Genomic DNA, 25,786 nt, shown 5'->3' with positions numbered 1-25,786 from the left:
GTCAGATTCATCAGCCAATCAGATTGATTTATTTGTTCTTGTTGGGTGTGATCTTTAGGATATTTCCCAGTCGAGGCCTTCTGGCTGGCCTTGAGTGACACAATCACGCTTTAAGTGACGTAATTTGAAAGCGTAGAGTGTGAGATCTTGCTGACGAGTCGACTGTCATCACTGCCTCTATCGCCATTGAGAAAGAAATCCTTATGGATTTAAAAACATGAGATGTTCGGGGGTCACGTGACGCCATGCAAGGAGCAGACGTGTGAGCGACGAGCTTTGCGCACTTTGCTGAATTTTCGATTATTCTCATGTTATATTCTGGTGAAATTTGAAAAACCCAGTTACACATTTGTCCTTTGTTGCAAAACATGGCAAAGAAGTCAAAATCCTCGGGCTCTGGAGACATTAAAAAACACTTACGTGTTCAGGATGAAAGCCCCGACAGGCCTACAGACTGGGGACTCGATTTGTCGATGGCGTGGCAGGAGAAGGAATCCAGCATCAGTTGTCCAACATGTCGGTGATGTTGACGAAGTTTCTTGCTGAGTTGGAGGATCTCGCTGTAATACGTCGATGGAAATAAAATTCTCTGAGTTAGGTACAAGAGTTACTGATGTTGAAAAACTAATCGATTTTCTGGAAACTTCGGAGAGGGAATTAACTGCTAATCCACCCGCGACCAAAGTTGATTTGGAACATCTCCTTGAAAAGTTTGAAGAATAGAGAATAGAGAATATTCTTGAGAATAGAAGCCGCAGGAATAACGTTCAAATTGTTGGAATTCCTGAGCATGAGGAGGGTAGAGATATGGTGAAATACCTAGACGAGTCTGCTCGACATAACAGGCCACAAGCTGGAAATCGAGCGAGCTCACAGAGTGCCGGCTCGGAGATCTGCTGAGGGAGATAGGCCCAGATCGATTCTGGCCAGATTTCTGAGATCATCTGATAAAGATCTTATGTTGCGCCAGGCGAGGAACAAAGGGAAGCTTTCTTGGAAGAACCAAAATATTTTCTTGTTCCCGGACTTTGCAAGTTCGATGAGAGAAACGCGATTGGTTCAAGGAATGCAAGAAACTCTTTCATCAGAAAAAGATCTCGTTTGCTCTAATGTTTCCGGCCAAACTGAGAATAGAAACGAAGGTCAGTCGCAAAGTATTTACTTGTCCAAATCTGGCAATGTCTTTTATAGAATCAATGTCTGAGTAAACCATTTGATGTTTCTCAGGTGAGTGGGCCTGACTCGCTGTACTTACTCTTGAGGAAGCTGGGCGACATTTTGGGTTTTTTGCGTTGGCTCCGCCTAGCGGCTGGAGCTTGTTTTGTGAATAACACTTTTCCTTAAAGAAACTTTTGCATTGATGAAAGATTACATTTGCTTTGAAGTTCCCGGACAGATTGAGAGTGGACACTACGAGTATGACCGCAAAATATCTACATACACAAAGGATGTCTTTTATAAAGCTGACGGACTGTGTAAGTATATACGTTTATGCGGCCTCCGAGTGAACTGACTCGACCATCCGGGGAACCGGGATGCCGGTTTTGTTGAATAACACTCCTTTGGAACAGCTGTGGATTAATCTGTTCGTTCTTCATGCTTATTCCTCCTGCTGGCTGTAGTTTGTTTTGAGTTTTTTTTTTACGAGACATCGGAATGATTACGTCATCCGCTGAACTCATAACAGCCGGCTCACTGAACATTCGTTTGTCTGTCCGAGGAATCTGAATGGTTTTATATCAGCTGGAATTTGTTTTGTGGAAGATCACACCTTTGAGACAGTTCTGTGAATGAATCTACACATTCTTTGTGTTCATTCTTCCTATTTGCTGGGTTTATTTTACAAAGTATTTTTTGTTATGTAATTTTGCCTCACAAATTTGTGAGGCAAAATTGAGCAATCCGATGGCAAAGTTGTCGTGGGGACTAATGTGCGTTCATGGACCTTTTGAGTTTAGAGGGATTGTCGCCGGTTGGCGCTGTCGTGCGCGGGGTTAATGCGCACGTTTTTCTTTTTCTGTTTGTTTTGTTTGGGGGGATGTTCGGGGGTTGATTGTTTCACTAATGGGGACTGTGGTCTGTATAATTTTGTTTTTCACACACAATTTATTTTTTCTATTATATCAATATGGCAGTTGTTAATATGAGTGGATTGTCTCTCTCCACATGGAATGTGAATGGGTTTGGGTACCCCATAAAAAGAAGGAAGGTTATTTCTTTTCTTAAACGTAAGAAATATGATATAGTGTTTCTTCAAGAAACGCATCTTTCCCCGCAGGAAGCTGAAAAATTTGGGAAGATATGGGTTGGACATGTTTTCTTTAGTGCTGGCTCAAGTAAGAGCAGGGGAGTCATTATATTGTTAAATAAACACTTACAATTCAAATGTCTCAAACAGATTAAAGATAAATTAGGGAGAGTCATTATTGTGTTAGTTGAAATTCAAGGGCAAAGGTTGATTTTGGCTAATATGTACGCACCTAACACTGATGATCAGGGCTTTTTTTTATAGATCTTGAAGGGATGTTGCAAACTGCTGGCACCCCTCATGAGATAATATTGGGAGGAGACTTTAATCTTTTGATGGACTCAGTCCTTGATCATAGTGAAGCAAAAGTGTGTAAACCCCCTAGAGCAACACTGATGCTTCACAGGATGTGTAAAAATCTTGGTCTTACAGATATTTGGAGACTTTTGAACCCATCTGGTAGGGACTATACATTTTTTTCATCAGTCCATAAGATTTATTCTAGAATAGATTTTTTTTGGATATCCAAATCCCTCATTTCATTTGTTGTGGATTGCTCAATTGGAAACATTTTAGTCTCAGATCATGCCCTGGTAAGTTTAGAGGTGATATGCCACATATAGAGAAAAAGAAATCATATAGCTGGTGCCTTAATGTGTCCCTTTTGCAAAATCCTGATTTCCAACAAATGTTAAAGACTGAAATCAGTGTTTATATGGAGACCAACTGGTCCTCGGTATCCTCTGTGGGCGTGGCTTGGGAGGCACTTAAGGCGGTTCTCAGGGGTCGGATCATACAGTATGCCTCATTCATCAAAAAAATCCAAAGCACGAGAACTCGTGGAGTTGGAAGGAAATATTAAAAGTGCCGAGGCAGAGCTGAAGCGGCGAATGTCGTCAGAGAATTGACCCGATTGAAATACAGATATAATACTATTTTGTCGCAGAAATTGGAGTTTTGGTTGTTCAGGGCAAGACAGTCATACTTTGAGTCAGGTGACAAAGCAGGGAAGCTTTTGGCTAGATATATAAAGCAGAGAGAGTCTTTTTCTACCATTCCCTCAGTGAAATCTGCTGGTGGTGAAATATTTACCTCAGCCATTGATATTAATAATGCTTTTAAAGAATTCTATCATGATCTCTATAGTTCCACGTCTTCGTCTACTGTTGAAGATATTAGAAAATTTGTGGAACCATTAGATCTCCCTAAACTGACAACTGAGCAAAAAAATTCTCTTGATTCTGAGATAAACTTGGAGGAGCTTGACGAGGTAATTAAGTCCCTACCTACAGGCAAGGCTCCGGGGCCAGATGGGTTTGCTGCTGAATTTTTTAGATCTTATGCTACAGAACTGGCTCCACTTTTGTTAGAAGTTTATACTGAATCATTAAAGAATGGAAAGCTTCCTCCAACCATGACACAAGCCCGGATCAGTCTGATTCTTAAAAAGGACAAAGATCCAAGCGAGTGTAAAAGTTACCGTCCAATCTCCCTGATCCAGCTAGATGTAAAAATTTTGGCTAAAATTTTGGCTAACCAATTAAGTAAGGTTATGACATCTCTTATACATATAGATCAGGTGGGGTTTATTCGGGGTCGTAGCTCTTCTGACAATATCAGGCGTTTCATCAATATCATGTGGTCAGTAGCGAATGATCAGTCTCCGGTCGCTGCCATCTCACTTGACACCGAAAAGGCGTTTGATATGGTAGAATGGGATTATCTTTTTAAGATTTTGGAAAGGTATGGGATCGGGAGTACGTTTATTGGTTGGATCAAGTTACTTTATAGACACCCTGTAGCAGCGGTACAAACAAATGGACTAATTTCAGATTATTTTACTCTGGATAGGGGCACTCGGCAGGGTTGCCCTCTTTCCCCATTATTGTTCTGTCTTGCCCTGAAACCATTAGCAGTCGCGATAAGAAAGGAGGATGATTTTCCAGGGGTGGTGGCGGGAGGCGTGGCACATAAGCTGCTGCTTTATGCAGATGATATTTTATTATTTGTCTCTGACCCTAATAAATCTATGCCTTGCCTCCACAGAATTATTAATTCCTTTTCCAAATTCTCAGGATACAAAGTCAACTGGTCTAAATCCGAAGCATTGGCTCTGACAGCATACTGTCCAGTAACGGCCTCCCAGCCAGGCACCTTCCAGTGGCCCAAACAGGGCATTAAGTATTTGGGCATTTTATTCCCTACAAATTTGTCTGATTTAGTTAGTTAATTTTGACCCCTTAATAAAACGGTTTTCGAGCGATGTGGGTAGGTGGGCTTCATTACATTTATCGATGATTGGGAAGGTTAATGTTATTAATATGAACTGTATTCCAAAATTTAACTACCTGCTACAGTCTCTCCCGGTAGATGTCCCCCTCTCTTATTTCAAGCAATTTGAAAGCATAGCAAAGTCTTTCATTTGGAATGGTAAACGTCCCAGATTACAATTCAATAAGTTACATAGGCCGATTGACAAAGGTGGGCTAGGCTTACCCAAGATTTATTTTTATTATTATGCATTCGGTCTCAGACATTTGGCTCATTGGTCGCTTCCACCTGAAAGAGCCCCTCCCTGGTTCTGCATTGAACAAGAACTTCTTGCCCCTATCTTGCCATTGCAATGTCTTTCTACTAAGCTGCCCGGAGAAATAAAGACACATCCCATTATCTCACACCTGCAGTTAGTGTGGACAAGGGTTTCCCGCGTGCTCAATTCGGACATTTACCTGAACGTTGCCGCAAGTATTTGGTTAAACCCTAAACTGTGTATTAATAAGTCCCTTTTTGCTGGACAGAATGGATTGAGAAGGGAGTTGCTATGCTGGGTGACCTGTATGAGAATAGAGCATTGAGATCCTTTGAAAATATTACACACCGGTTTGGGATTCCCAGATCTCAATTCTTCAGGTACTTAGAGCTGCGCCATCTACTTTGTACCATCTTTGGGTGTAGTACACAGCCCCCTAAAGCTGCAGACACTCTTGAGATAGTACTAGCGGCTTTTGGAAAGGGTCACGAGGCTTCAGCGTACTATTCCTGGCTAATTCAGAGTCTAGGGGATGGGGTTTTGACATCTCTCAAGAAGTTATGGGAGAAAGACTTGAATTTAGTACTGGAGGATGAAGAATGTGGTAGGATTTAAAGAAATGCCAAGTCTATGTCTAGGGATGCAAGGATGCGCCTCATTCAATTTAAGATTCTGCATCGTTTTTATTGAATCCCTCTAGATTGCATAGGCTTGGTCTTAAAGATACACCCACCTGTTGGCGATGCCAATCAGAGGATGGGGACATAGCCCATGTTTTTTGGAATTGTACTAAGATTCAAGAGTTTTGGTCGAGGGTTCAGAATTATGTCTGTGAGATCCTGAGCACTCAAGATTTCATTCTGCCCCAGACTTTGTATTTTGGGGGATGGGGCAGGGGTTAACTTAGGGAACACACACATTGAAAACTTGGTCCTTACCAGTGGGATGATCAGCAGGAAAGTGAACCTTGGGGGATGGAAGTTGGCTGGTGCACCCTCATTTCATGAGTGGTGCACCGAATTGGGCACAGTGGCGGCCTTTGAAAAGATGTCGCATAGGTGGCTGGGCAGCTTGGGTGCCTTTGAGAAGAAGTGGGGCACTTATTTGGCCTTCTTGGAGGGTGCCAGGGAGGAACAGTGGAGAGGGACAGTTTAAATGGAGTGTATGTAATTAATTGATGTGTGGAACCCTTTTTCTTTTTTGTTGGGCAATTTTTAGTTTTTTTATATCGGAGTATTTTATTTTTTTTTTGCTTGTATGTGTGTCTGTTATTATTCTGTGTCTGACCACTGGGTTGTGTGTTGCGTGGGTGGGTGGGGGGAAGAAGGGAGGGAGCGGGGTATATTTTCATGTGCTGTTTATGTTGATTTGAGTGTGGAATCAATAAAAATTGTTAATAACAAAAAAAAAAAAAAAAAAACACGAGAGGTTCTGCATGAAAGGAGGACTGATTTTCACTTCATGCATATTGGTAAGTGCTTTTTGCATTGTTATAGCAACATCAGGAGTTTTCTAAGTGTAAATTAGGCTGCTTGAGCATTCAGTGTCGGATCAAGTTTTGAAAAGTAGTGCTGCGTTCCATTCAACTCGCAAAGTCGGATTTTACAACTTCCTACTAGGAAAAGTGCAATGGAATGCATCTTGAAGTCAGAATTACAATTTGTAGGCTCGTGGAGAAATTCTCAACTCTGATTTCGCCGAGATGCAGTTGCATGATGTCACACAAACATGTCGACACTCGGAGATATACAAAGTAAGTGATAAACATTCACTTTATTAAGTAATATGATAAATGAGTTAATTTCCACATTACATGATATTAAAGCTTGTTTAACAAATGCCTGTAGAAACAGGTGTATAAAACATTTATAATCTCTTTTGATAATCGTACACCTGAAGCACAAATACTAGCGCTGCAGTATTGTTTATCACTTGGGTTTCTAGGAGACTTCTCTAATGAGAGTCAAACCCCTGCTAAGCTAGCGGGAGCGTTGCAATTCGAATATCGGGGAATGGAATGCATTTATGGTTGGAGATATCAAGTAGGAATATCCCTCATCCAACCTGAATGGAACGCAACATAACCCTGACGAAATGAAATTTATTGCAAGCAACATTTAAATCGCAAATATAATTAGATAGATTTTTCCAGGTATTACAGACCTCCTTAGTAGGTTCATATGAAAAATTATGAGTTTTGAATGTCTGTTCGGGAGATGTTCATTTCACAAAACAGTCATGCTGCAGTTAAAATTAGGCTTGAGCATTAAGTGTCATTTCAAGTTCTGGCTTTCGTGCGTGGATGTGTTTTTAAAATGTCAATTGGTATTATTAGTTAGCTGCGATATAATGTGTGATTCCCAAAGGCATAAGGTGTCTTATTCATTGTGAAGCTGTGTTTTCTTAATGGCATGAATCACACTGAAGGCCTAGACTTTTAATACATGGCCCGCCACTGGTAATGACACAGTCAGCTTTAAGGAAATGTCTCAATTGAATGTCATCGCTATCTAAGAGAAACAGATGTTGAGATATTAAAGATATCTTTTTTTGTGATTTTCCTCTAGGTTTAGAGTGTCATAATGACTTCTTCAACACCTTCACATGTGTTTGGAACACCTCTAAACTAGCGACAAATCCACCTGTCAGAACAGACTCAAACTGCTCCCTGCATGTCATGGTTAAGAAAAAGTAAGAAATTGCTTTCATTAATACTTTAAGTAACATGATGTAAATAAACAATGAGCCTTTACATTTGAAGAGAGAGAAAAACAACTGCTTGTGTGCTGTGGAACACAAAGGGAGAAATATTGAAGAATGTTCACACAGCTCTTTACCATACAATGACATTAACCAAGTAATCCATATGACTTGTGCACTATATTTTCTTTAAGTCTTTTTGGAGCTAGGCAATTTTGAACTGTCAGTGACAAGAGCAGCATGAACATTCTGATTAACATCTCCTTTTGTGTTCCACAGTCAAAATAACATCATATATGTTTGGAACAAGATGAGTAAATATGAGGAATTAATGTCAGAATTTTCATTTTTGGCTGAACTATTTTACGTAACACAAGTTGAACATTTAGCTAAAACAGCAGGAAGTGATTAGACAAACCTCATTATCAGTTGATCATTCTGGTGACTTAATTCTGGATTGTTGGTCAGTTCACTCTCCATTTGTTTGATAAAAGTAATAACATGGACAGTAGCAAAGAAATGCTGTTCCTACTTATTGTTTTGGCTGTATGAAGACACATTTATTCATTCTTCAAAGACATAAATTGTATGTATAAATGATACAGTCCATTTTAATTTCAGTTCGCTAGATGAGGAAAGTGCAAAACTGTCTCCTGACAGCGCAGAGCCAAACATACGCAGTGCCACCATCGTGTTTAAGGTGAATTTTGATGTCCGTTTTGAAGAATTTGATGGCTTTTTGATAATCCAGAACTGGTTCATATCTATTGATCAAGTGAAATAGAGCATATCTGATAATAGATGTTTCCTCTCTCTTCTGCTACAGAGCAGTATAGGTATAATAATTCCAGCAGCGTTTATACATCAAGACGTCAGATGTGAAAACTTTGAGAATCCTGTGGCTACAATACCGCAACATAAAGCAATTGGCAGTGGTGAGTCAAACACAATCACATGATATTAGTCTGATTAAGTATTTAGTTTGGCATGTCCAACAAAACACATTGATTCATACAAGAACTTCATGCATATTCTGTATATGTACATGAAGCTCCATTCCCTATAATCCAAATGACATGTGATGTGTTTGTGTGTGCAGTAGTGAAAGTGTCTCCCCCTCAGATGGCGGAAGTTGACGGGCTCAATGTTTCTTGGAGATTCGGTTCTCCAAAGTCGAGATACCTCACACATAAGTTTGAACTTCAGTTTAAATCTGCAGCTCAGAGCTGGACGGTGAGTACACTGACGCCACATTTATATTATTGACGCAGAGTTCCCTACAAATGGATACAGATTCAGAATTGTATTTTAGTGTGTGTAATTTGATGGATGTGTTCATATAAACTACCAGTCAAAAGTTTAGATGCAGCATCTCATTAGGGGCCATTAGAGTCTGTTGCAGCCCATAGAATCTAGCCCATAGAATATGTCGGAAAATGGTGAAATTTGGCAAACTGATTTTTTAACCGTTTGTCCTAGAAGAGTCATTTTCCTTCTGGCTTCACTCCGCATACTGAGTTGATTTAGTTTTTATTTTTATTTTTTTCAATTTACATTGTATTGTTTGCACAAAATCATGAATTATATTCTTAGCAGTTTTTTTGCTTCTCCTCCTACAAATCATGTCCAGTTGTCACCATATTTGTCTCAGATCATCTTCAGACCGAACCGCTCAAAAGATAAGAAGGGATTTTTTATTTACTCAAGAGTTACAGAATAACACTGTAACTAAGTTGACAAAGTTACTGAGAAACAGGAAGTCAGACTGTATCTTCCTGTTTTTTGTGTAGCTTTGATGCTTTGTCTTGTCAAAACCAAACTTACCCTATGACCGAAGTCACATACTGTCAGAGTATGTACTTTATTTTATGAAGGATGCACTTCTTGGTTGGTAAAACAATACATTCTTTAGGTATGCATGCAAGTTGTATGAATAGATTCTGGAAGTACTTCATCCAGGGATGTGGATATTGACCCGTGACCCGAATTATATGATGAAATAACAACAACAGTGGAAATAATCTACACTGGTTTTGTTAAACAAGCACCATTTAAGCGCAATGAACAAATTTCATGGTATATATATCACTTACAGTTGTAAAGAACCGTTCGGTTCATCCAAAATCCAGTGTTTTGAAAATGACGTCGCCTCAACTCCCGAGGTATTATGGGATTGTTAAGTGTCCAGTTGATCTATTTCTCATCGGAAATAGTAGGTCATCTGGGTATTCCTCGCTTACTGTTTTATGAATATTAAAAATTCAGACAAACTACTCCATTGGCATCCTGTTTTAGCATACTATTTAGAAGGGAAGTATGGATATTCAGACTCAGTGTTAGTTCGCATCATTATTTTTTTTTTTTTCATCCAAATCCTGCATGAACAACAGCAGTATCTCAGCAATGATTTTGTGTGCTGACTCTGAGCATGGTATGTCTCTTTATCACCTATTAAGCTTGTAGCAGTATTGCGTAGTGGCAGGTGCGCTGGACTGAAGATTGAAAGGGTACAGGTTCGAACCCTGCCTGAGTTGACTCTTAAACAATTGAGGTCGTTGTTTGTGTAGATTCTGATCATTCTCTCAAGTAAATTCATGAGGTGCTTCACCTGACATGCTTTTAAACAGTATTGAAGGAGTTCACATGTGTGCTAAAATATTGATCACTGCTATTTCTTTAATATCTGTTCCAACTGAGTAATACAATTGTAGCTTTTTAAACCAATTCATATGTATGCACTACTTATACCTGTCTGCTAAACTCATTTTAAACTTTAAAGCCTTTATATCAAAGTTTTTAAGATCATTAGAAGCTTAAATTGAGTGTGTCCAAACTTGTGACTGGTAACTCGTGAGCTTTAATCATGTAATTGTTAAAGTCGCCAGAGGGCGCGGCAGGGCACTATTAACACTCTGTTAGCAGAGATGTGCAAGAAGGTATAGCTGAAGGACAGAGATCTCCAAATGGGGTCAGAATCTCAAAATAGGGCATGCTTTCTCCAAAGGGGGGCGGGGTTACTCCAAAAGAGGGTTGCGCCAACTCCAAAAGGGGGCGACACCTCCACAGATGGTTAGGGTTAGGTAAGGGGCTCCCTACATCTTTGCTGCCGGTTTGGAGCTCCCGCCCCATTTTGGAACTCTGTCTGCAGCTATACCCTTCTCGAGACATGTAATAGAGCAATGGTCTCTTCACCTCTCTCATTATCTGAACAGGATGTGAAGACGATCTCAGAACTCACAGATCTGCAAGTGGAGCTGCCAGAAGAGCATGTGATCTTACATGAACAGTATGTGGTCAGAGTGAGAGACAAACCTTTACTGTCCAACGCCACCTGGAGTGAGTGGAGTAAAGAATACAGCTGGACTTCAAAAGTGGGCAGGAGACCCACCATGCCTGGTGAGAAACATTAACACACCTGTCTGACTTCACTTTAAATGTGATCACTGGTCTGCTTGCCAAAAACTCTGGCAGCATTAAATCTGTAAAATTGCATCACATCTAATAATCATTCTGTGAAGACTTGGAAGCAACCGAGAAATCCACTTTTACTTCTAGTATTTTTCCTTGTATCTGTCCATGTTGTCATCACTGACATGAAAGGGGGAAAATAAACTGGATTGCTCTGTGACCAGTGTCAGAAATGAAGTTTTACCATAAGGGACAATATTTTTTTTTTTAGGGGTGTTTCTTTTGAGGGCTTTTTTTTTTTCCTAACCACTTAAAACATAAACTGTGTCTCATCTGTTTATGTCAAATACAACATCTTTTATACAAATTCTCAAGCTTGAGAATGTATTACCCCTTAACCTAAGAATTAAATCAACAGCAACTTATGCTAAAATATGTAACTAGGACTATAATGTAATATTAAGGATTAAATCAGATGTAACAAATAAAAATACAAAAGAGTTCATTACGAGGACATTTTTTGCTCCTACATTTTTAATTTTGGGGCCATTTTTGGTGGCACATTTGCCTCAAGCCCCCTTCATTTCAGACCCTACCTGTGACGGTGTGACTCACAGATCCAGTTACCGCTAAAATATTTGCTAATTTGCAGGTTGGGTATGCGCAAGACAGCTAGTGCTAAATTCTGCCGCGCAGATCCGATTGAACTAATTGACGGACCATGTGTTTGACACCACTGTTGTAGAATGCGGCTCGAACAGTAGGTGGGGATATTTGACCACTATAATTAGGAGGTTAAGCACCAGCAACCCCAAAAGCATGACTGTATACTGGAAATAAGCCCAAAAAAACTTACAACTGCTCATATTTATTAGCAGCGACTGCTCATATTTAAAAGAGAGAAAAAAACAAGAAAAAGAATAAGCCCAAAGTGCTAATAATAAGTGGACATTGCAGCATTGTTTGGGTGGGCCTGAATGCCCTGGCTCACCTTCAGCTACAGCAGTGTCAGTGAAATCTGTCAGGTATGATAGAGACATTTTTTGTGTACTACTTACAGCACTTTTAAAGCACTTTGATACTGTTTATGATTAATAACTCATCTGTCTGTTTCAGGTGTTGGTGAGGTTGTGGGTCTAGACTGGTCTTCATCTATAATAGGAATAACTCTTACCGGAATCACTCTTGCTACCATCTCAATCTTTACCATACTCTTCAAATGCTACAAAATCACATGGTGAGTATGTAACCACAAATACAGTAATAACCACTGTAATACGGTAGATAAACTAAATAAACACCTCTCACACACCTGGGTAATCGTGGGCAGATAAGACACTGTCAATACAGTGGAAAGAACAGAAGAAGCCGCTGTTGTAACTTACAAAACATTAGCAACCCGTTGGTCAAAAAACATCATCGTTTTGCAAGCTGACAAGATTTTTTTCTATTCTTTTATATGTATTCTAGGTGAAAATATACAATTGAAAACCTACATCATACTACAAATAAAACCCTTTATATGAGTAAAACAGCAGTTGACGAACAGAATTGTGGTCTGTTTAATGTTCAGGTTCGAGAAAATCCAGTCCTCATATATACCTGATCCCTCCAAATACTTTGGTGATCTGAACTCCCACCACAAAGGAAATTTTAAGGTGAGTCCTGTATTCATGTCAATTTTAAATTCAACTTAAATTACTATGCTGATATGATCATTGTAATGAAAAAAAGTGAATTTAATTAGAAAAATGCAAAAAATAAGTATTTTCAGGGGTGGGGTTTGAAACCCTACATTATATCTGTTTTTCTGTTCTGTTTTATCATGATGATGGTATTTTCTCTCTCTCAGTCTTGGCTCGGATTAGTTTTCGCTCTTGAGGTGGACTCGGAGTGCGTCAGTCCCGTTGAGGTTGTCAAACTGCAGGATTGCGACAATTCCTGTCTCACTGAAAGAATCAGCAGTGGTATGCAGGATAGGTGGGAAGGCACCACCAAATCCTCCAACTTCTCAAACTCCACCTACTTCCTGTCTCAGAGCTCCACTGGGCCCCGCAACACCCTGGAACCCTGCTCGGTGCACTGCTCATATGGGCCTGCTGGGGGAGACAGCGCTCTAGAGACGGTTTTGCAGTGCTCCACTGCGTTCACTCACAGCACTAAGGACAGAGCGCGTGAGCTGGAATCTGATTTGAAGAAAATCGAGCAGCTCCGTCAGGATACACAGAGTCCTGATTCAGGCTTCGCCGCCGGAGCTGAAGACAGCCTGGAAGAAACTGATCTCCCGAGCCCTCTGGGTTTAAATCTGCTCCCTCACCTGCTACTGGACCTGCATGTTCCTCATCCCAACAGACTCCTGCTCTCGGGCTGGGAGCGAACTCCTCTTATGCTGGGAACAAACCGTCTAATTCCCACCATTGAATTAGACCCGGACCTGCACAGATCATGTGGGCTGATAGAGCCCTCTAGTGGCGATTATATGCCAGTGAAAAATGTGCAAAATTAATTTTATTCAGAAGGCAACACAGGCAACGTTCGCAGCAGCAGAATACAGTGTCAGTTATGTTTGTTGTGTTAAATACGCTTCTGTTCACACACAGTTCAATTGTGAAAATCATATGATGCGAGTCCAGTTACTTCTGAGAGAATTCTACCACACAGTTTACCATGAATCAGACCATGAAAAACCTTCAAAACCTTCAGAAAATTCTTATTGTTTGTGATAAGAAGGTTTATAACAACCCACATGTGTTATCATAATATATAATTTTTATTTATTGGAATTTTGCTAACAAAGGTTTTTTTATTCATTACATGAAACCAGTTGTAAAATATTCGTCATTTTATTTTATTTATTTTTTTAATTCAAACATGTATTTTGAACAATGTTTGCTATTTTGAATGTAAGATAAGTCAATAGTTCTGATGTGTTCACACTTGTAGTTCGGTTCTCTTGGTCCGGACCAAAAAAGAAAATGATACATAGCCTAATACTGACCTCAAGCATACCTGGTTGTTCTCATCATAGGAGCTATGTTGCCCATTACAGTTCGGTACAGGCGTCGGAACCGCCGTCAGCCGTCCTTGCAGCTTATCTTCGTTTGTGTGTGCAACGGAGGCATTCCTTGCGCTGTTTTGAATCCTTTACACATTTTATTAGCTCTTTGTTTGTTCTCAGCTGGTAAAAATACCACCATATATACATATAAAAATCCAATGAGCGCATTTAGCCCAGCAGCCAGCATTGTTTTGGATGTTCGGCAAGTTCTGTTGCAAAATATAAGTCATAAAAGCTGTCCAATCAGGTTGTGACTTTTTCCTGATGCTTTTTGGTTCGGTGTTAAAAATGCCAGTGTGAATGCTAAGCGAACCAGGACTAAGGGTGTTTTCACACTAGCACCTTTAGTGCGCACCCGAGTTTGAATGAAAGAAGCATATTTTAGTTTTTATGACCATTAAACTGTAAAATTGTCAACCCTGTTACTTTTCTGAAGGAATAGGAATATATCCCTTTTATAACCACCATATCAAACAGGAAAATGCAGCCATTTCAAAGCATGACCCTAATGATATTAGACATTTTTCCATTGCAGGAACTTTTCCTAGTTGCAGGTGCTATTTCAGGTTCTCATTGTTTTTCCGCCACATGTAACTAAAATCTGAACCAAACCAGGAACCTTTTAGTACCTGCTGCTGAGGTGGTACTTTTCATGCAAAGTGGAAGTATTTGGGTGCAGTCAGAACAGCAAACGCTTTTCATTGGTCAAGAAAAAAGCATCATTAGACAGCCGATTCTGGCCATTTTTAAAGTTCGGTGAGTAATCTTCATTAACTTTTGTTGAGTTGTTGCTATTGTAAGCTTTTCAACAGTGTTTTAATTGAGTCGGAGCTCTTGGGGAGTCTCCTTACACTGCTGAAAACCGTGAAATCACTGTCTGCTCCGTTTGAACTGAATAATTACATCAGATGCACGCACAACTCCCAAAGAATCACAATGGGAATCCCTACCAAAAATTAAAAGAATAATTCAATATATTAATTAAAATGAGTCATTTTAATATTCTTAATGAAGTGTAAAGCAATAGAAAGACATTAGGCTCAATAATAGACAATTTTATTTGAAAATAATAGTCACCATGTCTGAGATGCATAGTGTATGTTAGAGTTGTAAACATTCCTCTCATATTCCTTTTGTATGTCTTATTTAAAAAAAAAAATGTCTTTCTGTCATCACTATCATTTATCAGCATGGATTGTGGATTTTAAGATATTGAGGGAGGGTCACAGGCGCAGCATTGTAAATGGACAAAGATGTTTCTCAATATTGCATCTTCATGTCACTTAACTCTTATGGGATTCAACAACCCCTCCCCCCAATTCAGACACTTTTTTCAAATCAAAACTGATAGATTGAGAGACACTGCTGTGCAGGATCTGATGAGTAGCCTATTTATGGAGAATAAAAAATTCAGCGTAACGCTGGTTTCACATACAGGTGCATCTCAATAAATTAGAATGTCGTGGAAAAGTTCATTTATTTCAGTAATTCAACTCAAATTGTGAAACTTGTGTATTAAATAAATTCAATGCACACAGACTGAAGTATTTAAGTCTTTGGTTCTTTTAATTGTGATGATTTTGGCTCACATTTAACAAAAACCCACCAGTTCACTATCTCAAAAAATTAGAATACATCATAAGACCAATAAAAAAAAACATTTTTAGTGAATTGTTGGCCTTCTGGAAAGTATGTTCATTTACTGTATATGTACTCAATACTTGGTAGGGGCTCCTTTTTGCTTTAATTACTGCCTCAATTCAGCGTGGCATGGAGGTGATCAGTTTGTGGCACTGCTGAGGTGGTATGGAAGCCCAGGTTTCTTTGACAGTGGCCTTCAGCTCATCTGCATTTTTTGGTCTCTTGTTTCTCATTTTCCTCTTGACAATACCCCATAGATTCTCTATGGGGTTCAGGTCTGGTGAGTTTGCTGGCCAGTCAAGCACACCAACACCATGGTCATTTAACCAACTTTTGGTGCTTTTGGCAGTGTGGGCAGGTGCCAAATCCTGCTGGAAAATGAAATCAGCATTTTTAAAAAGCTGATCAGCAGAAGGAAGCATGAAGTGCTCCAAAATGTCTTGGTAAACGGGTGCAGTGACTTTGGTTTTCAAAAAACACAATGGACCAACACCAGCAGATGACACTGCACCCCAAATCATCACAGACTGTGGAAACTTAACGCTGGACTTCAAGCAACTTGGGCTATGAGCTTCTCCACCCTTCCTCCAGACTCTAGGACCTTGGTTTCCAAATGAAATACAAAACTTGCTCTCATCTGAAAAGAGGACTTTGGACCACTGGGCAACAGTCCAGTTCTTCTTCTCCTTAGCCCAGGTAAGACGCCTCTGACGTTGTCTGTGGTTCAGGATTGGCTTAACAAGAGGAATACGACAATTGTAGCCAAATTCCTTGACACGTCTGTGTGTGGTGGCTCTTGATGCCTTGACCCCAGCCTCAGTCCATTCCTTGTGAAGTTCACCCAAATTCTTGAATCGATTTTGCTTGACAATCCTCATAAGGCTGAGGTTCTCTCGGTTGGTTGTGCATCTTTTTCTTCCACACTTTTTCCTTCCACTCAACTTTCTGTTAACATGCTTGGATACAGCACTCTGTGAACAGCCAGCTTCTTTGGCAATGAATGTTTGTGGCTTACCCTCCTTGTGAAGGGTGTCAATGATTGTCTTCTGGACAACTGTCAGATCAGCAGTCTTCCCCATGATTGTGTAGCCTAGTGAACCAAACTGAGAGACCATTTTGAAGGCTCAGGAAACCTTTGCAGGTGTTTTGAGTTGATTATCTGATTGGCATGTCACCATATTCTAATTTTTTGAAATAATGAATTGGTGGGTTTTTGTTAAATGTGAGCCAAAATCATCACAATTAAAAGAACCAAAGACTTAAACTACTTCAGTCTGTGTGCACTGAATTGATTTAATACACGAGTTTCACAATTTGAGTTGAATTACTGAAATAAATGAACTTTTCCACGACATTCTAATTTATTGAGATGCACCTGTATACTCCCTGAGCGGGGCGTGTGCTGCGCGGTCGGGTTGGGCTTTCACATTGGCCACGTCTCTTCAGCGAGACACAGCTGCGGCTCTGCGCAGAAAATAGTTATTTCTGGGTTTCAACACACAAAAAATTATTTAATAAGGCCATAATGTAATTTATTTTATTTTTTTTTTTTTTTTTTTTTTTGAGAGGGAGTAATTGATAAACATAAATTTGGTCTTGATGAAATTGTTGTACATGAGTAGGAGGACAACATTAACACCACAATGATAAATAAATTACAGATCGACCCGGTGACGGAACTAGAGTTTTATACATGGGGTGGCCAAGGCTACATCAGGGGGTCAATAGACCATGACAGAAAATTAGTGTGTAATCCTAACCTGCCATCTAAGGAGCATGAATGAATCCCATGATTGCTGATCAGAGGTAGAAGTGATAATTCACTTCACTGGGAGTTCTTCAGTGTGTAGATAGTGTGGTCCAAAAGGGTTACTTTACTAGAATTATTTAACATACTATGAATAATCTGTCTCTACCTTGGAGCTGCAGCTCAATTTCTCTCTCTCTCTCTCTCTCTCTCTCTCTCTCTCTCTCTCTCACTCACTCACTCACTCACTCACTCACTCACTCTCTCTCTCACACACACACAATACTGTACTCGCATACTGGAGAGACTTGGGTCACTCTGTTTTCATGAATATATAGTCTTATACCAGGAGCTGTTGAAAGCCCTTTTCCTAGTACCATGCTGAGTTCTGGGAAATGTTTTCAAACATGGCTGTACAGGACCCTCTTCTTTGGATCTTGAAATGTCTGAAATACACATTAAATAATGTGTCATATCTCTATGGAAATGTATAATTAAGGGATCCACAAGATTAGTTACTAACAGCTGCTGACTAAAATGTGTAGTTTAAAGTATAGGCCTGGCCTACCATTGAGTCCTTTTGGAACAGCATATCTGTTGCTTGATGCAGTTGGGAGGGGCTCGATGACGACATCTGGCAGCTCTGGCTCACTGTCTTGCTTCGAGCCAGAGGTCTCTGTGTCATCCCTTGATACATCTATTACATTAAAATAACCATTAGTGTATTATCACAATAAAAATGCCACAGCCATCAAAACAAGAACACACATGAATCAACAACCAACATTTTAAAGTGAGGCTTAATCAACTCGGGAAATGTTTAACCCTGAAATTTCAACACTCCAATTTTTGCTGTGCGACACCAACTGCACCTGGATCTTCACTGTGAGACGTTTTCATTGGACTCATTCATTTTCTAATTGTAACCATGCACATGCTTTAAAGACAACATCAAAATGTACTTTCTAAATAAATATCTTTGATTTTATTGTGCTCTGTTCAAAAGAAAAACATTTGATTTCATAATCTTTTGTAATACATTTCTGTGGCTCAATATCAATAATAATATTATTGAAATAACCTAAGTAATATTTAAATAACCAATAATATCTTAGCATGATCCAATCAAATCCTGATCCAATCAAATCCTGAAGGAAAGAATTAAGAGTCGCCCTTTGGTATTTCCTGCTGAATATTCAGATTCACTCTGAAATCAGTGACTTTACAGAAGTTACATGTGTTTCACATTGACTTAAAAGAGAAGCACTCCTTCCTAATTTACATGTATGCATTTGTAGACTATTTTATCTAAAGTGACTTAGTTGCTTTCTAATCAATAAGTACTATCAATGTTACTCATCAAGCAACACATTATCAGTATTATCAGAGGAAACGCTTCTTTAAAGAACTTTGTTGACTGTTTTGTGTCTCTTGGGTCAACAATGCAACACATTTTCAATTTCTGAGTTCAAAATACATAAAAGATGAAATTCATGAAAAGTGATATGTTGGCAAAAGTAGTTTGGGATCATCTTTTATAATTATTTCTTAAAGTAATCAGTGATTATATATATATATATATATATATATATATATATATATATATATATATATATATATACAGTGCATCCAGAAAGTATTCACTGCGCTTGACTTTTTCCACATTTTGTTATGTTACAGCCTTATTCCAAAATGGATTAAATTCATTATTTTCCTCAAAATTCTACAAACAATACCCCATAATGACAACATGAAAGAAGTTTGTTTGAAATCTTTGCAAATTTATTAAAAATAAAAAATAAAAAAAACACATGTACATAAGTATTCACAGCATTTGCCATGACACACAAAATTGAGCTCAGGTGCATCCTGTTTCCACTGATCATCGTTGAGATGTTTCTACAACTTGATTGGAGTCCACGTGTGGTAAATTCAGTTGATTGGACATGATTTGGAAAAGCACACACCTGTCTATATAAGGTCCCACAGTTAACAGTGCATGTAAGAGCATAAACCAAGCTATGAAGTCCAAGAAATTGTCTGTAGATCTCTGAGACAGGATTGTACCAAGGCACAGATCTGGGGAAGTGTACAGAAAAATTTCTGCAGCATTGAAGGTCCCAGTGAGCACAGTGGCCTCCATCATCTGTAAATGGAAGAAGTTTGGAACCACCAGGACTCTTCCTAGAGCTGGCCGCGTGGCCAAACTGAGCGATCGGGGGAGAAAGGACTTAGTCAGGGAGGTGACCAAGAACCCAATGATCACTCTGACAGAGCTGACAGTTCTCTGTGGAGAGAGGAGAACTTCCCAGAAGAACAACCATCTCTGCACCACTCCACCAATCAGGCCTGTATGGTACAGTGTCCAGACGGAAGCCACTCCTCAGTAAAAGGCACATGACAGCCCACCTGGAGTTTGCCAAAAGGCACCTGAAGGACTCTCAGACCATGAGAAACAAAGATTGAACTCTTTGGCCTGAATGGCAAGCGTCATGTCTGGAGGAAACTAGGCACCGCTCATCACCTGGCCATGCTTGTAGCATCATACTCAAAGACTTGAGGCTGTAATTGGTGCCAAAGGTGCTTCAACAAAGTATTGAGCAAAGGCTGTGAATACTTATGTACATGTGTGGTGTGTGTTTTTTTTTTTTTTTTTTTTTTTTTTTTTTTTAAATTTGCAAAGATTTCAAACTAACTTCTTTCACATTGTCATTATGGGGTATTGTTTGTAGAATTGAGGAAAATAATGAATTTAATCCATTTTGGAATAAGGCTGTAACATAACAAAATGTGGAAAAAGTGAAGCGCTGTGAATAGTGTGTGTGTAACTGCTTTAATAAATAATTATAAAAGTGTGTGTATAGACACACAACCAGTCAAAAGTTTTGAAACCCTTATTCTTTATAATCTTTTTTTCACATTTTAGAATAATAATAGTAAAGTTATCAACTATGGAATAACAAATGGAACTATGGGAATTATGTTGTGAAAATCCAAAACTGTTATATTTTAGCATCTTCAAGGTAGTCACCCTTTGCCTAGAATTTGCAGACATGTACTCTTGACATTTTCTTGAGGTATCACCCTGGGATGCTTTTTAAACCGTATTGGAGTTCCCATCTACAGTACGTTGAGCACTTATTGGCTGCTTTTCTTTATTATTTGGTCCAAATCATCAATTTCAAATTTTTTTTTAATTTTTATTAAATTGTAGTTTTGTATTTTATATTTATATATAATGTTTATATTTTATATATAATTATATATATAATGGCTTTAAAAATGTCAAGTTATATATAATTTATTTTTTTACCTGGAAAACTTTTTTTTTTTTTTTTTTTTTTTTTATGTAATGATTAAGTTGTGTACACTCTTGTATTTAAGGTACAAGGAAACTTCTTTTAATACCTTTTATTTAATGGTTACAGCACTTGACATTTTTAAAGCCATTAAGCTTATTTTTTGTAGAAAATGCTATAAATGTTTTTATTTTTTATGCATGAATCCAACATGCATACTAAGTTTACATTTCTATGAACTTTGATACGTGTCTTTTAAATTTTTATCAGCTCGGATGACATTATTTGTCAATGACCCATATGCAAATGACCTGCTGTATATCATGTGTTGTGTATGTAGGTGCTGTTTGTGGCGTACGGTCTGACTTTGTCATTTGAAGGATATGAACTGAATCGAGCGAGTTACAGTCAGACGTGCACACAGGGCAGATCCAGAACCACAGGTCCATCTGTCACTCCACATCAACACTCCTCACGGCTCCTAACGCTCAGTGTTAGTGTGTATGTGTGTGTGTGATCATGAGTGTGTATGTTGTGTGCAGGTTGTGTGGGGTTCGAGGGTTACAGCCGTATGCTTCGCGAATCTATATACTCTCCACCACCATCACGGTTGCAATGACGACAGAGGTGTCACTCACAGGCCCGGGGTTACAGGTCCACTACAGCATCTTTAACCAATCGGATCATTTGTACGGGCCTCTGACTTTTATTAACCTCTCATTATTACCACCTGTGCACATACTTTGTAAAACGCCCTTAATGTGTGATGCCCGCAGTACTATGCTGGCATTTAGTTCCCAGCATGCACAGGGGCATGAATAAATCACATTATACTGGTTGTTTTTTACCATTTGCTTTATTTATTTATATTTCCTATTTGGTTTATTTTATTGTTGTTGTCACTTGGAAAATCAATTTTGTTGTGTGTGTTTTTCCAACATGTTCCGGACAGGTGCTTTGTAACATCAATGGTCTTTGTGTGCCAGTGTGTGATGGTATTGCAGACTGCCCTAATGGACTGGATGAGAGAAACTGCGGTAAAACACCATTTATTCACTTCTTCCACAGTTCTGATTAATTTTCAGAGCAATGACTCACAACACTTATTCTATTTCTAATTCTAAAGAAATGAGTAAGTGAGAAATGGCAAGAGAAACAAGTGTGGGCAGAGAGACGCAAATATCACGGTAAATGAGTCACTGAATTCATGAAACATGAAAACCACAGTAAACGCACAGATAGCAAACATGCATTGAAACAATGCTATGTCAACGTTGATGCATCAAGTTTAATGGGACTGAATGTTGCAATCTGATGTTGATTCTACATTACTTTGTTACAACAATTGTTACAATGTTAAAATATAAACAACGATTCAAGTAATTTGCTGAAAAACAATTATAATAAATAAAACTTTCACATAGTTTCTAATGTTCAATTATCTTCATCACAAAACTAACAACAGTAAAAAAAAATTAAAAAAAAGGTTTTTGCTGGAGAAACTGCTCCCACACTCATTGCATCAAAAAAAGAACAAATGAAAAACAGTAGAACAAAAACCAAGGGAACACAATAATAATCTTATTTGATTACAAATAAGTAGTATTAGTCCAGCACCTCTGTATTATCAGTATTTAACTGCAGAAAATGACATGCCATCCAGTTTTGTATATCTGCTATACAAGCTTGAAGAACACTTAAAATAATCAGATCATTGGGATTCAATGACGAATACAGCTACAGCCCATCTGCATAGCAATGAAAATGTATGTTGTATTTTCGAATCACAGCACTAAGCGGTAACATATATAAAGAAAACAAAATGAGCCATATGAGAGATCCTTGTGGAACACCACATCTCATCAGTAAAGGGTCCATGACCTAAATAGGCTGTGTCAGATCAGAAAAGCATCCATAATGTGCAGTCTACAGACAATTACGACAATATATGTTTTCTCTAGATTCATTAAGCGGTCTCTGGTATACTTACGGTACAAGAATATTGTTAGAAAATGCCAAGGGTACTAAGAAATGCTAAAGGCTACACCTGCTATCAATAATATATTTTCTGCCTCATCTATTAATTTAATTTACATACAGCAGAGCTCTTCAATTTCTTTCTTGCAGAGGGCCAGATTATCCAAATGAAAACTTGAAGGGGGTCAACCATTTTTTCTGTATTTATCTTAGCTAGCACTTTTATTGAACATAAAAAAACTAAACACCATTAATACTGTTCTCGTGCAGACAGATTAATCTCATTTTTAATTAAGAACATCAACATTCTTCCAAACATTTAGCAGTTGCATATTCTTAACAACTCTGCTCTCACTCGTAAAGCAGCCAAACAATGGATTTATCTGGCCGACAGCCCGCCGACTGAACGCAGCAACATATAGAATGATGACAATTGAATACAATAATACAGTGTTGTGCTGCAAATTACAAAAAAATCAATAATCTAAATGTAAAATAGAAGTGAAATAGGACACAAGTTGTTAACATGATATTTCTTAATTTTTACCACCTATTTTTGCTGTTGGCTTTCATCAAAATTACAATGTTGATCCAGCATACTTTTAACATTGAAATTTCGATCTCAACCAAAATGAAATTCAGATGAAAAATCAACATCGTATCAATATCACCTTGCAATCTGGGTATGAGACAAATAATGTTATGATTCTTACTAAAGTAGCTCACTGCAGAAAGGGCTTTACAACTGTGGAACAGAAATTATTGTAATTGTCTGTGTGTGTTGCAGTGTGTATCGCTCTGTTCCAGTGCACAGAGGAGAGTTAGTGTGTCAACTACTACTATAAAGTGTGTGACCAATGTCCAGACTGCAGAGAGGGGAGTGACAAGGACAACTGTACACATGGTATCACACACATACACACACACACACAAAACTTCTATTGAGTTTTGGTGAATCTCATTAAAACATGTCCCGTTCAGATTTCACCCCAAAAGAAAATCGCTGCCAAAGGTGCTTCAAATAAGTACTGAGTTAAGGGTCTGAATACTTATGTAATATTTAAGTTTTTTCTTCTTAATACGTTTGCAAATCTGTTTTTTGCTTTGTCATTATGGGGTGTTGAGTGTAGACAGATGTGAAAAAAATAATAATGTAAAGCATTTTAGCATAAAGCTGCAACAACAAATTTTCCCTATCTGTCACTCACTCGACGTTGTGTCGATGTAGTGACACTAGGGGTCACTCTTGGGAGCCCCAAACACCTCTGCTTTTTTGAAAAAAGGCCAATGAGAATTGGCGAGTGGAATTTGCATGCCACTCCCCCGGACATACGGGTATAAAAGGAGCTAGTATGCATCCACTCATTCAGATTTTCTCTTCGGAGCCAAGCAGTTCTATTCATTGAAGCCGAATTCATCCACGAAGTTCATTCACCTCTGCTGGATTCTTTGGTGCATTTCAGCAGCTTCTCCCCCTCTGCACCCGTGGAGTGCAGAGAACGCCCCTGGGCGCTTCTGCAGAACAACAAAAAGAGTATATTCTAAAAGAGCATATTTTCTTTCTAAAAAAGCGGCACACACGGAACGTCTTTTTAAAGATGACTTTCCATTTGTGTGTTATTCCTGGTTGCGGTCGTTATCTCTCCGCTTCTGATGGCCACGATCGCTGTCTTATGTGTCTGGGTGCTGCCCACGTGGAGACATCGTTCATGGATGGGTCTTGTCCTCATTGCGAGGTCTTGTCCTCATTGCGAGAACATGACCATGGTAACGTTGAGTTCGCGGCTTGCATTTGTAAGAAAGCAAGCCACCCCAGTGGGGGTCCCCAGTCATAACCTACGGGTATGAGGCCGTGTCGGTTAGCACTGGGGGCGATTTGGGGACCTCAATGGGACCACCTCCACCTCCCCCCACGGACCTCCCACTCCCCAGCATGCTCGCTTGTCCTGGTTGGGCGCTCGGACGAGATCGCCGGCTCGTCTCAGGGCGAGTTTGACCTCTTGTTCGGAGCCCGGGAAGAAGACGAGTTATCGAGCGCAGCATCGAACGCGGGAAGCAGACACCACCCGTCTCACGGCCGGCCGCTAAGAACCCGAGGAAGGCTTCAAAGTGCCCCTGAGATGGGTGACCCAGGGGCGAGGAGACCCGCTTCTCTGGAGCTGGTGAGCAGACCACTCCATCCCCTGGTGGAGGGCCAGGAGGAGAATCTTTGTTTCATTTTCATTTAATTTCAGCGCATGTCCAAGAGGCTGTGGTACCCAAAAATTCAACAAAAGAGCGGTTTTCTTGTTACGGTCACATGTCCGGTGCGCACGGCCGTCGTCACGACCATCGTCCACCGTCCCATCTTTGCAGGTATGGCGCTCCAGAGGCGGACCCCCTGCCCCCGTGCGCCCAGCTGTGGCATAAACACTCCCACACGGGATTGGTTCCGGTGGACTACGGGGATGAGACTCCTCCTCCCCCCTCATCGGCCAATCTTATGGTGGGCGGCAGGAGCTAGGTAAGTGCTTCGATGTCTCTGGACTCAGCATGGCCACGGGGCTCGAATCCCCACGACGTGGCACCTCGAGCTCCGCCCCGCCACGAAGCCCCACCCACCGGTACGTCCGACGTGATCATTCCCTTGGTCCCCCTTGCCCGGAGTTCCAACTCGTCGCGATGGCTGACCCGGACCGTCTGACGTGTCTACGCGATTTGGTTCGCCAGGTGCCCGCCCAGGTTCAGCGGCGTCTGCTTCACCTCGGTGAAGGGCGAGAATGCCGCTACCTTGCGTGCAGAGATCACTACCCTTCTGCACAAGGCCGCGATGTCCTTACTTCATCGTACCGAAGAAAGGCGGTGGATTGCGACCAATCCTGGACCTGCGAGTACTGAACCGGGCTTTGCTCAGACTCCCGTTCAAGATGCTGACATAAAAACGCATTCTAGCGAGCGTCCGGCATCAAGATTGGTTCGCGGCGGTAGACCTGAAGGACGCGTACTTCCACGTCTTGGTCTTACCTTGACACAGACCCTTCCTGCGGTTTGCCTTCGAAGGCCAGGCATAAGAGTACAAGGTCCTCCCCTTCGGCCTGTCCTTGTCCCCTCGCGTCTTCACGAAGGTCGCAGAGGTCGCAGAGGGAAGTGGGCGTCCGCATCCTCAACTATCTCAACGACTGGCTAATCCTAGCTCACT

General features: G+C 40.0%; 2 protein-coding genes across 5 annotated transcripts in view; one reads left to right on the top strand and one right to left on the bottom strand.

Annotated features, from left to right (window-relative positions):
* Positions 1-15,378, top strand: part of LOC127449017 (uncharacterized) — a 63,977-nt gene extending 48,599 nt beyond the window's left edge. For all 4 annotated transcript variants that reach the window (XM_051712092.1, XM_051712089.1, XM_051712091.1 and 1 more), the window contains 8 exons: positions 7,346-7,469; positions 8,100-8,178; positions 8,305-8,413; positions 8,578-8,711; positions 10,691-10,874; positions 12,003-12,123; positions 12,460-12,544; positions 12,739-15,378. In XM_051712092.1, the coding sequence (XP_051568052.1) occupies positions 7,346-7,469; positions 8,100-8,178; positions 8,305-8,413; positions 8,578-8,711; positions 10,691-10,874; positions 12,003-12,123; positions 12,460-12,544; positions 12,739-13,392 (1,490 nt within the window). In that variant the 3' untranslated portion in view covers positions 13,393-15,378. The remainder of the gene's footprint in view (positions 1-7,345; positions 7,470-8,099; positions 8,179-8,304; positions 8,414-8,577; positions 8,712-10,690; positions 10,875-12,002; positions 12,124-12,459; positions 12,545-12,738) is intronic.
* Positions 1-25,786, bottom strand: part of LOC127449037 (uncharacterized) — a 254,002-nt gene that overhangs the window by 218,947 nt on the left and 9,269 nt on the right. The window lies entirely within an intron of this gene.

This window comes from Myxocyprinus asiaticus, chromosome 12, assembly GCF_019703515.2.
Source record: "Myxocyprinus asiaticus isolate MX2 ecotype Aquarium Trade chromosome 12, UBuf_Myxa_2, whole genome shotgun sequence".
NCBI lineage: Eukaryota > Metazoa > Chordata > Actinopteri > Cypriniformes > Catostomidae > Myxocyprinus > Myxocyprinus asiaticus.
Note: the sequence above shows the minus strand (reverse complement) of the source record. Positions and strands in the feature narration are given on the sequence as shown.